At 33.3% G+C, this 13,008-nt stretch overlaps 1 protein-coding gene across 50 annotated transcripts in view; it reads right to left on the bottom strand.

Annotated features, from left to right (window-relative positions):
- The window catches only part of Adgrl2 (adhesion G protein-coupled receptor L2), a 624,560-nt gene that overhangs the window by 40,836 nt on the left and 570,716 nt on the right, over positions 1-13,008 (bottom strand). For 24 of the 50 annotated variants that reach the window (XM_048814135.1, XM_048814136.1, XM_048814133.1 and 21 more), the window contains 3 exons: positions 12,673-12,782; positions 7,463-7,477; positions 5,777-6,577 (listed from right to left, as the gene is read on the bottom strand). In XM_048814135.1, the coding sequence (XP_048670092.1) occupies positions 5,777-6,577; positions 7,463-7,477; positions 12,673-12,782 (926 nt within the window). The remainder of the gene's footprint in view (positions 1-5,776; positions 6,578-7,462; positions 7,478-12,672; positions 12,783-13,008) is intronic. The other 26 variants (XM_048814147.1, XM_048814153.1, XM_048814183.1 and 23 more) reach the window with 2 other exon arrangements.

Here is a 13,008-nt window from a genome sequence, read left to right as displayed (position 1 = left end):
AATGTGCACGTGCGCGTGCACACACACACACACATACACACACACGAACACAACCCTACCCGTCCATATGTCCCCAGCACAACCAACAGAATTACTGACAACATCAGTAAGGTGGAAGAAGAAGAAGAAATCTGTTCATTTATTTCAATTTTTTCATATTGTTCGCTGAAAGATGGTAATCTGGATTTTACTATAGCTTTGCTTGTAAGACTTTGTGCTAGGTTTACTTCTCATTGAGATATTTGATAGTGCAGTTCAAGTATAACTTCCATAATATACCATCTAACAGGAAATGAAGGGTAGTTTATAATGTGGGAAAATTATATTCTTATATAAACTCGCACGCTATAAACATATTCAAAATATCGACAAATGTCTGACAATTATATGTAGTTAAGACAATAAAAAAAGATTTAAAGTCACCCACTCTATATCTTGCAGAGAAATAAATACTGTGACATCTTTTCACCCAGCAGCCATTCTTGCTTGAGAGATTTTTTGAGCATGCCTGATTAGATTCAAACAGAAGATAAGCTTTGGCATGCTTGTGCTGTTTTAGTAAGGAAATATCTCAGGCTTTGGCTTCTTTACTTTTGCAAGGTAGGTATGAAGCAGCAGCTACTTCCGGTCAGAAGTGATAATGTGACATCAAGATAAAAGGTTAGATCAAATCATAGCTAATTTGAAACCAACCCTGTATATCTTATGAACCCTTAAAAGAGAATATAAAAGGAACTACGGCTACACAATTTCAAAGGAGAACATTTCTTTTTTAGTAAAGGCTGTTTTTCGCCTTTTGACATTACTTTCAAACAGTTAAGTCAGCCAGGTTAAAAAATAATGGAGCTCAATGTTTTCTCCATTAATTATCATTTAATTAATTTAAATGAAAACAAAATCTGTCAGCACAAATTTAATAAATACTACCATTTAAATTCTGTTAAATGAGATCACACTAAAGTTTTACCAATATGTACAGATTATTCACTCTTAAAACTACATGGATGCTTTAATTTTAAATTAAGAGTACCAAAAGCTAAAAATAGCTATTTAAAAATTATCTTATAAAACATTCATTGTTTCATGTAATGAATTTTGAGAAACAAGATACAATAATACAACTTATTAGAAAAGTTCCTATTATCACTAATATGTTTAGTACTTTAAACTGTGATCCACAAATATTATTTAATTCTGACACAATGAGGAGTATACTAAGTTTACCAGAAAAAGTAGTATGTAAATTTTTCCAGCTTTTACTGATGAACTTCCTGTTATCAATAAATACACATTGTCTTCCTTTTCCCTTCTATCTCAAGAGAAACTTCTTAAGCACATGTTTCATTTCCAGGGCATAATTTATTGACCATATGAGAGATGCCTGTTTACATCACTCAAGCATCATGCCCAGCCAGCTGCTGCAGAAACCTATTCAAACCTGTCTATCTTTCTGTAAAGCACTTCCCTGACATCTTGTTAAACCTCTGTAATTTTCTTTTGATTACAATGCAGCTAGGCTTTCAGTGCTTTCTCAATTAACATTTGTCAAAAGCATCACAATCTTTTGCAGAAGCGTCAAATCACTGCTACGGAATCAAGTCTTAAAGGGGAAACAGGAACCAGAGCAAAAAGAGAAAAGGGCAGAAAAAAATGGTTTAGTGTTATACCATCTATGTATTCCTCGACACTGTACTAATTAGTATACATTTAGTCACTGAAATATGTAGAGCAGTGGTTTGTTAGATAACCATCAGTAAAGACTCATAATAACTGAGTCAAGGCAGATAATAAAAGCAAAAAATGTCATGCAACATCCTACAGCCATGTTTCCATGAATTCCTTAGGCCAATATATTTTCACCAATATATTATGAAAAGAAGACTGAAAGGAATCAACACAGGCTTCAAAAGTAAATGAGTAAAATATTGGGATTTCATCAAAGTAATCTTTAAATGACAAAACTAAACCCTTTAGAGGCAAAGCTAATATTCTAGAATTTTCCAAGATTGGAACTTAGTAATACTCCAAGGAAAGCAATTTTTTAAAAAATGTTTTAAGCTAGAAATGCAGCTTCCACAGGTGGAAAAAAAAAAGTCCCAGAAGGGCATCTGGCAATGATAAAAGTTTATACTTATTCAGCATTTATGTGCCAGATGCTGTGCCAATCACCATTAATGGATCAGCATATCACCTTATTTAATCCCTACCACACCCCCATGAAGTAGACACAAAATTATCTTCCTTTCACAGATGTGGAAACTGAGTGATGAGGAAATTAAATGATTTATTTATGGTCACATGACAGCCCTCTTAAATGCTTCAATCTTATGTTTCTAAGTAACAGATTTTCATAGACTCTGAAAAAATGTATGGCATCCGTCAAAAAAACTTACCCTTATTTTTTACACAATTTTGTGTAAATCTCCCAAATAACAATAATTATATAATATATATAAATTATAGATATAATATTTGAGAAGATAATTTAAAACTCGAGCAATAAATTTATGAAACTTACATGGCAAAAGGTTTAAAGCTCAAGAATATCCTGTGAGTAGCAGGAAACATGACATTTCACAATAGCATTATAACTCAAGTCCAAATCCTTTTGTACAAGGCTGTTTATCATAATACCATATCAAGCATTCATATGAACTGACTCAGCATTCTGGCCACCATTTGTCATTTGATTACTGATACCTGAGACATAGTGCTAATGAACACATTTATTTACTTTCCCATGAAGATTTCAACAAACATATAGAATGGCTCAATTTACTATGGTAGTATTTACCAAGAGCTTGTTATTTATTACAAGCTTCTTTCTGTACCAAAGACTTGGAGGAAATACCCATTTCTGCTAAGTTAATATTCCCTTTACCAGGGTCCAACAATTCACCCATTGCTCACTCACTGAATGAACTCCAGCTAGAGTGAGTCTGTAGCCTGGTAAGGCAAAAAATGAGCATGAGGAAATGTTGACCATTTCCTAAGTAACAAAACTGGCTGCCTTGCTGAAAATTCTCCCTCATATCAGGGGAACATTTTACTTCACAGTCTGAAACAAATATTCTACAACTGCCAAAACTCAAGAAAAGATACAATGTTTTGTTGATAATATTGGGGATATCCAATTTGTAGAAAGAGGTAAGGAAATAGGAAGCAATTCAAATTAACAAATGGAAGAGTTAAAATAGGACTAGATAGGGTTTTTCCCAAGCTCGCTTTCGAGAGAAAGGAAATCAGACAGTTTTAGGGAAATGAACTATAAAAAGACAAAATAAAGCTAAAAATCAACTTTAAAAAATATCAGGATACAAATAATTATGCTTGTACTGTCAGGCATAAAAAGGTTTGGAATTAAAAGGGGAGAAAGCACTGAAATGGATACACAGCAAAGAGAACTTAATAAAGAAGGAAAGAAATAGATACTTCATAGCACTTTCATCTTGGCCACATACATGGTAGCATATCCACCTCCAGAAAACTTTTGGGTGTGAATTTTAACCAAATAAGTGAATCAGTGCCTTAAAGATGGCAAAGACCTGATTTCTGATTGTTCTGTCTTTTGAGTTTCTTAGATCTTGCTTCCAGAAAGCTGACAGTGGCTTATTGATTTGATCTAAATCTACGGGCCAGAACAGTCCTGCACAGTCCCACCTACGGGCATATAGATAACCCACATCCTGGAAGACAGAGACCGGAATCTCTAAAAGCCTATGAAGAAAAACTATAAGGAAGGAGAAAATAAGAATATGGGTCAAACATCAGCATGAGAAATTTAGGTCAGATAAAATTCTTTATTACTTAGGGTTTAATAAGGGGTCAATATGAATTTTTACATTCTGGGAATACTTAACTATGGTTATTTTGAATGATAAAACACTATTGTGGTAATACAAACTTCCTACACATGTTTAAGCTTCTCATTTTCAAAGGTTGCAACTGCTCTTTCCAAAAAAGCAACTAAATTATCAAAGATGTTTTCATCTCAAATGCATCAACGTACTGAGTAGAATACATGCCACATGTGGAGAAAGACATGGTTACTCATCCTTGTAAGGATGAAGAAAGTTGTGACAAATAATGACTCTTGGTTGAACTGAATTTACACTAAACTTCATTCACAATCCTTTGGGTGTTGCCTGATTAGGAATTTGCGGTTGCTAAAGCCTTTTCTTTTCCTAACAAGGTGAAAAGATTTACTGCCACCCAAGAAAAACGTAACAATTGTCAGAGTAATGTGGATTACAAAAAGGTTAACACAAGGATCAATACGATTATGGCCAATGCCTAAAGTCTGTCAATGTCTGTCTCAAGTTTGCCTTTGAGAAACCTGTAGGATAAAGGAGAAGCACTGGAGTAGCTTTTGGGGAAAACAAAACAAAACTGAAATACATGAAGCAAACCAAATTGCTTTCAAGAGGAAACAGATACATATAAATTTTTTTAAAATGACTCACAGCTACTGTCAATAAACATTCCATGCTCTAAAAGAAGATTAAATGACTGAAACTTTAACAATGGACATTACTAATATCTTAAATGAAAAAAATCTAAGTCTACATGATTTTAAGAAAAGAGTGCCACACACTAAGTCAATACATCATTATTACTCTTATTTATAAACAAAATGCACATCTTAGAGCTCTATAAATACTCAAATTAGAAATTCAATTACAAAAAGCTGTAACTTGTTTTGAGGTCCTAGCAGTATGACAATATTTAGAACTTATTAATAGCATATCTTAAATGAATGGATATAAGTTTGTAGATGAGTACATTTATGCATATTGCATTAACAGAAAAAAAAAAGTTTTACCTTGTTGAAAAGATTAGTCACTCCAAAACCTTGCAGTCTCTAAAATTTTGAAGCAACTTAATTTGAAAACTCCATTTAAGTCAGTAAATGGAAATTTAATTCACATCTTAAATGCACAAATATCAACGTTCAAGTAGAAAAGACATAATTAGTGCAAGGTTCATAATAATACATTAACAGGTTACTCTTTTATCTTAAGTATGAGGTAATCTTCTTTTAATAAAGAATTCATTTATTTTATACTCAAAAATCTTTCTCATAGAAATGAATTCACTTGATCAGCCAAAATATATTTCCAAAAATGCAGCATTAATTTGTTAAGTAATGCTTGTCCACAAAGACACCCAAAGAGAACACAAATCAAAAAATGCTAACAGATCTCTCATCATAAATCATTACTTGAGATCACTTAATGCTTAGTCCATGTGTGACAGTCATAAAAATATTGATTTTAAACTGTCCTAATGTATCAGGAAATAAAAATGTGTAATTTTACATGATGAACTAGAAAGATGTTTGAGGACTGCCTCTCCCATCCAGAGAACAAGACTCCAAAACTTCAGTACACTTACACCTGGCATTGTACATCAAACCTAGTCGCTCCTCTGGGACTTTCTAACACACATTTCCTTTAACCACTGGTGCCAAGAAGTTAAAAGGTCTGCACACAGAGTATCATCAATTCAGAAGCCAGGTGAGGGGAAAAAAGCTAACAGGTTTGTAGCTGATACTGTATTTTCATCAATGAAAAACTAAACTGAATAATGATGCTACAATCTCATAAAGCCAACATTTAAGTGAAGAAACTCAGAAAAAAAAATTGAACAAAATATACCTCCTCATATTCTTTGGTTTAAATATGAGAAGGGGAAGAAATAAGGGAGAAAATTAATAAGTCTTTTACTAGTAAGTTGCTTATGAAAAACATAAGCATTAACAAGTAAGCATTCTTACCTTGGGCAGGATCAGGTGGACCAAACTCCAGAGAGTATCGTAAAATAAAGTTATTGTTCCACACGTAGAGTTGGTTGTCTCTTGGATTGTAATCCACCGCAGCAATGTACTGGTACTGGTTGGGAAAGGGAACATCTACATATTCTCCTCGGTTTAATCGGGTGTTATAGATGTAATCAATTGCATTCTTGCCTGTTTCACTCTCATTGTCTTGATAAACTGACCTGACCACATAAAGGACTCCACATATCATAAAAGCATTTGATGCGGCACGTTTGTCATATACAGTCTCCCAGGTTGCTTCAAATCGAAGAGTGTATGGATTCAGCTGACTAATGACTATCATTCCATTGTTCTGTTCAGTGGCATAAATGACCCACAAGCCATTCTCATCAACTGCTAGGTCGATATCCGTCTTTCCTCCCCATCGGTATGGAGAGGTATCATGGTAGTTGGCATAGTTAATTATGGCCTCTCCACTCTTAATTCTAGTCCTCAAGTCAAATTTCACAATATTCCTTGTTCTTTCTTTGTTAAAGAAGACAGCACCATCATATACCACAAATCCAGTACCATCTACTCGATTTGGAAGTTTATATGTTGTTGTTTGGCGACTGTTTTGGAAATCTTCTAAAGAAGCATACTCTATTAAAGTATCAGTGCGGTAGGGAGTCCAGGGCATGAAATAAATTTTATCTGCAGCCTGAAGAGGGTCCTTGCACCAAGCACCTGCCTTTTGTTCAGCTTCATATATACATGGGGAGTCCACAATTGCTTTCAAGGTCCCAGGGCACACAAAAACTAACAGTCACAGAGAAAAGACAAGAATTAAGCCAAGTTAAAAAAAAAAAAAAAAATTACACAGGTAATCACAAGGTTTTATTGATCACAAAACAAAAAAGAAAAATTTGTTTTATTAGCATTTAATTTTACCAAACTTTAAACTTAAAACAAGCACTACCATTCTTTTCTGAAGTGACCATAATCGAATACCATCACACAAAGTGGTCAGGGTTTATTTTCATAAACACAAACCTATGTGTAAGATCATTCATAATTGAATTGGTGGGTTTTTGCCTTATAATTTGGTAATAAATGGTTTAAAACTTTGAGCTTATGCATGAAATATTTTATTCCAAACATTATACTCTCCAACCCCTCGCCCACCTATAAGCCCCCCCGAAAGTAAAACTACAAAATAAGAGAAATAAAACAGAAAACCCATTGTGAAGACTTATTTAGAACTTTTACAAAAGTTAAAGGTGCTTTGACTTAAGGAACATAAATATTCGGAAAATGCAATTAGGAGCAGAGAAAAGTAAATATAAGGAAAGCAGTGATGAACGACCAGGAGACCCTGTAACCATGGCATGCTATGAGAGGGTTCTGGAAGCCAGGCAAGATGACACTTCAATAACAAGAAAATATCCAAGGGTGTTGGGAAAAGAGACAAAAAGAAACAGAGAAAGGGCAGCTGCCCCTCGCCGACTTCAGAACTTTTACCCCATCACCAGATTTAGCAGTCACATAATTTCATTGTAAACAGTCGACTTCTTTATGAGGTGCATTTATGAGATCCTGCTGATTATTTTAATGTAGGAAGGTCGTGGGAGAGGGGAGGGAGGAGGTTAACATCCATAAGGCACATAACAGGGAGCTGGGGTTCAGACTGTATACGTTATTTACCTTTTTGCTCCACTTCTATTTTAAGCATCGGAAGAAAAATAAAAAAAGGTGCAAGGAAAAAAGAAAAAAGATTAAAATAAATCGACTATTAGTCTAAGACTGAATTCGTAATAGATGCTAAATATAGGAAGAATAAGTTGTTGTACTACTTTGGATAAAGAGAAACACACACAGGAAAACCTAGCAGGAGAAAGATTCTAAAGTTACGTAAAAGAACATGGATCAATCATTTTAGTAGATTAAGGAGGCAATACAAATATGCTGGCATGTTGCTTCACTTAGTGTACCTGAATAAATAATGAAACTCTTCACTAATGCAAGCTATACATACTCTTGCCTCTCCAAAGTCACTCAGCATTTTTATTAAGATTTTCTTTACATATGTATGCTATCGACATAAATGCATGCACAGGTGTACCATCCCCATTTATCTTATGTGAACTCAATTATTAAAATGACTAAAATTATATAACAACAGGAAAATACATTTATAAAATGCCATTTTGATTTTAAATTTTAGGTCAAATTTAATAAATAATGATATGATAACATTTTATTCAAAGATATTTATATAAGAAGAAATACATAATTATGTACCTCAGTACATATTTCAATTATTTTTCTATTATCTTCTACTCCTAGAAAAATTAATCATAAACATAAGAAAGATGCCTCCTTTTCAGGAATATTATCAATCTCCCCTCAGCCCCAATAGGGATTGTGAAGGGTGAGGTAAACTAGTACCTTCTTACCCATTAAGGATTTAGTAAAATTATGTATTTAGGTATATAGACTTTATATTACAAAATTCTTACTGAATTTTCTATATCACAGATATCAAACTTGTACTACTAAGTCTATAAAAAAAGTAAGCAAAATACATACAAGGGAAAAGCAAGCACAGTAGGCAAGGAGAAAAAGGAAGAAAGAATTATGGTTAGCTTATTATGACATTTTCCACTATCATTAATTTACACAGAAAGCAAGCCAGCATGCAACGACAATCATACCAAGCATTCAAAGCAAATACCTTGACTCCACAGACCCCATAAAAGGTAAATGCTTTCATAAAACAAACCTGATTAGTACAGTTATATGAGGTTGGAAAAAAAAAATAAAAGAAAGAAACAAAACCCCTACAAATTTAAAGAAGTGGATTATATACTTAGGAAGGGTGCTATATAAGATCCTTGTTGGTAAATAGTGCTCTAATAACTAGAAACCATAAAGTACTATTTTAAATGTATGTAGGCTTTGAAGTATGTTGCCTGAACTTCATAAAAATGACTAGACTGATGCCTATGTTTCTCCCTCTTCCCTTGCTAAAATGCATTAGGGTGTGCTAATACTACATCTCCAAACTGATTACTCAAAGAAAGTATAGTATTGTATTTAGTGTTCTTATCTTGATTCATTTTTTAAATTATAATTATTCATTAAGATTAAATTTGAACTTTCTAAATACCTTTGGGAGAAACATATCACACAAACATTTGTGCCACAGAAACAGCATATAAATTTCTACGTTAAGTCACAACTTCCCCTAACCAATTTGGTCTTAAATTTAACCACTTTCAGGAAACATACTTTTTCTATAATGTGTGATTCTGACTACATCTGGTACACAGGAGAGATTCAGTGTTGCTGTCTTGGAAACAATACTTGTTTATAAACCACCTGTCCTAAAATGATTCTACAGTGAAGAGCAAAAATATACCTACTTAGAATCATTAATAAAAGGGCATGGTGGAAAAATGGTAAGAGAAATCATCAGTGTTGTGAATTCTCAGAATATATTTATACACAGCTGTGTTTTTATTCCAAAGGAAAGGAAGAGTTTACTAAAATAAATCAATTAATTTTATTCATTTGATACATTATATTAAAATGACAGTGTAGTTACTGAGAAAAATATCATACAGAGAAATCTTAATTTACTTGTGATATAACTACTATCATTTATTTTAAAGGAAAAGAAAACGGATATGAATTGTCTTCAATTTATAGCTCTGGTGAAAACTGGGAAATAACATCCAAATGTAATAATAAAAAAATAACTTTGGATGATTAACGAATCATCTAAGATATAAAATTTTAAAACAAAAGACAATTCCTACATAATGATTTTTATGAAAACCCAAAGGATAGATATGTCGAATCAGCCAAGTCTATCAACCAGAATATAAAAATAATAAAATTAATGAAATCAGCAATCTTTATCACATGCCATATACTGAAACTTGTCTTACGAGGCTCTACTAATTAATTCATAATGATACATTTACTTTTCTATAGACCAAACACACAAGTACATGATCCACTGACATCAGTGGAGGACTACACAGATACACAAGACAAGAATTTACCCAAACTAACTGTAGCCTACATACTCTGTATCTGAAGTGACACACTATTTCATTTTGAACAATCTCACACTTATTTATTAGTAATGATTAGTCAATAGCAAAGCTATTGTCATTCTCATTAAATATATCTCGTACCTAACATGGCATCATTATCATGTACCATGGAAATTTGAAAAAAGAGGGTACCCAAATGAAAAACAAATACTACCCATAGGATGCAAAAATCCCAAGCTGATTATTCTCCTTTATCCTCCAAGATCCTGGAACTTCTTTTAAATACACATATATGTAATTTGTAACAGTTGGTCAACAACAAAGAATGCCCTATATACATGCATTGTTGGTGCAAAGGTTATCTAGGCAAGTACCAAAGTCACATATTATACATGTGCCTGTTTATAAACAAATTAAAATGAACCAAAACAATAGTATTTCTAATGCTATCTGATGAGCAAATTTATTGTGAATTTTTCATAAGTCATGAAAAATTTCTGAAATTGATTTTTGCTAGAAGGAAACAGTTTGGGTATAAGGTCCTGGAGGATATGTTTTAGCAGAAACTGGCATAAAGCCAAGTGAAAACAAAAGGGAATAAATGTGATCTGATGGTGGCAGTTTTTCATCAACCAAGTAAGTGTGAAATGCGGATGTAAGTTTTTCAAAATACAAATACATTTTTTAAAACAATGAGAAAATAAAAGCTAGATGCTTAAAATAAAAGGAGGTGTGAGCAATGAATATAATAGCACAACATCCCTCCCCGCCAACAAAGGATACAAAGCACAAAAAATAAATAAGTAAATAAATGGAGAGGAAACCACGAAAGAAATATGGAAACACATGGTCCTATATAAGAATTAGAATAATCTAAAAAGACCTTTTGAATTTAAATAGTAGTTAAGATCATGTAATTTATAGTGTGTCACTACTGTACAGTATATAGGAATTGTAATTACTTCTATTCTTTAGCAAGGAGTGCTTTAAAATAAAAAGCCATAGACTTATTGCTGCCTCCTGCAACATCTAGAAAAGTAACAGCAAATTATTTACTGTGTTTCTTTTTATTTTAAATGACAAAACTAAAAAGAACAAATACTTCTCTGAATATAGCTATTTGCAAGTTTAGTGCACAATGTACAATACTTCTGGAGAACTGAAAAAGTAAAATTTTGAAAGTTAGATGTTCCAGAAGATATCCACATTTTCCTTTCTTAAACAGCGCAAGAAATTACTTAAGAGTCTGAAAATAATATTTGCTTAACACTGTTCTTGGTCTATAGACTAGATAACAGGAACTGGTTCCAGAAAGACACAATTCTTGGCAGCTCTGACTGATTCCACTGTTTGGGAATGGATGCTGTATTCCTTCTCTAATTTGAGGACAGAAACCATGCTGAATTCAAGTGAAAGGGACTTTATGGAACAAAATTTTGGTTAGCTCAAAAGAATACAATGTTCCTCTAGTGGCACAGGAGAATGATTATATAAGCCACCAACACTACACACTGGAGAAATGATATAGAGATCAGTGCACTCAGTAGGCTTCCAATCCTACAAATGGTATAGAAAATACTGAAAACGTAAAAAAGCATCCATTTCACAGTAACACAGGAACACAGAGCAGGGATGAAAAGAAAAGATAAATCTGTGTTTGGCCTTTAAATGATATCACAAAATGCCAATTTATCAAAACTGGCAGAGAGGACAGAGAGAGTGCCTTTACAATATGTGTAAGGATGTGTTACCAACACATTAGACACAGCATACCTATCTGGGTTGTTTTTGGTTTGCTTTTTTTTCCTTTGAGACAGGGTCTCACTGTTACTCAGCATAGCCTCAAACACCTGGCCTCAGGTGAGCCTCCTGCTTTAGACTCCCCAGAAGCAAGAACTACAGGCATGCCACCACATCTGGCTGCAAATTTGTTTTTGTTTTGTATTTTTTTTAAATGGGAGAAAATGTGTAAAAACTTTCTCCAATCACTAAAAGTTCTCCTGTAACACTTTTAATTCAAATACCTGTGAACTAATATGACATGACTTACCCCTTTTCACCTTTCCCAATTTAAAAAGTAAATAGACAACTCTATCAAAGTAGCTTGTGAAAATCAGGAAATATATTTAAACTTTTAAGTTGTCTAATATGTTGTTTTTTTCTTCCCCCTACTGAAAGTGTAGGAATATCTGAAGGAAAACTATACAGCATTAGAGTATAAATAAGCCAAAGCCTATCGAAAAAAATTTGTTTTTCAATTGAATTTCAAATATGCCTCTGTAGGATTTTAAATATGATGCTATAAAATTAAAATATGTACAAGATTTTGTTTGATTCATTTTTTTAAACTAAGATTTCATCACTGAATCTAGTAAAGAAATGCTCCCTTCAAGGACAAGAATCAAAAAAGGCAACACGTGCCTCAGTTTCTGCAAGGGTAGCTTTTACAAAGTTACCACGACAGCAGGTAGCCATTCAAGTAGCTCAAGATTAAAATTGAAGTCAATTCCTCCTTTAGAAAACCATGAGCCAAACCAATTTGTCAGCAACTGGTATTGGGCAAAAGTACAGATTTCTATCTGCCCTATTGAATAGCTAATTCAAGTTTGTTTTCTGGAAAAACACTAGCCTTAAAAGCCAAACACTTAAGAACACAGACAGACACTTGGCCAGCATCACACTATGGCTTCCTTCCACACTTCATGAAGCTAATTGGAGTCCCGAGTCTGTTAGTGCTCTGCATGCATAATGGTTTTGTAGGCCATAAACATATGCTGCTTTCACATGTGTAGTCTTTCAGCATCAATGAAGAATGCCAGGGAAAGTGAAAAATATAAATTTCATACTTACTGTAAGGAACACACTCATATTGGACTTCAAGATATTTGTATGTCCCAGGACATGGATCAGGAAATACATCTGACCCAGTAACTACTATACATTGTGTTCGATTGTTGCACCTGGAAAACAGAATGAATCAAACTTGTGTGACATATTTGTTTGATTGCTTTTACATATGAAATATTAATGTAGAACCAATTTGTATTTTCTCTAAGAAACCAGAAGCATAAAACAAAAATTCAAGTGCCATTAGGTTGTGCTACATTATTAAATAATTAAACAAGTTATATTTCCTTTAACTTTGTGAGCTACAAAGTTAGATTAGGTTATACTAAATTTTAACTA

This window comes from Marmota marmota, unplaced genomic scaffold (genome assembly GCF_001458135.2).
Source record: "Marmota marmota marmota unplaced genomic scaffold, marMar, whole genome shotgun sequence".
Taxonomy (NCBI): domain Eukaryota; kingdom Metazoa; phylum Chordata; class Mammalia; order Rodentia; family Sciuridae; genus Marmota; species Marmota marmota.
Note: the sequence above shows the minus strand (reverse complement) of the source record. Positions and strands in the feature narration are given on the sequence as shown.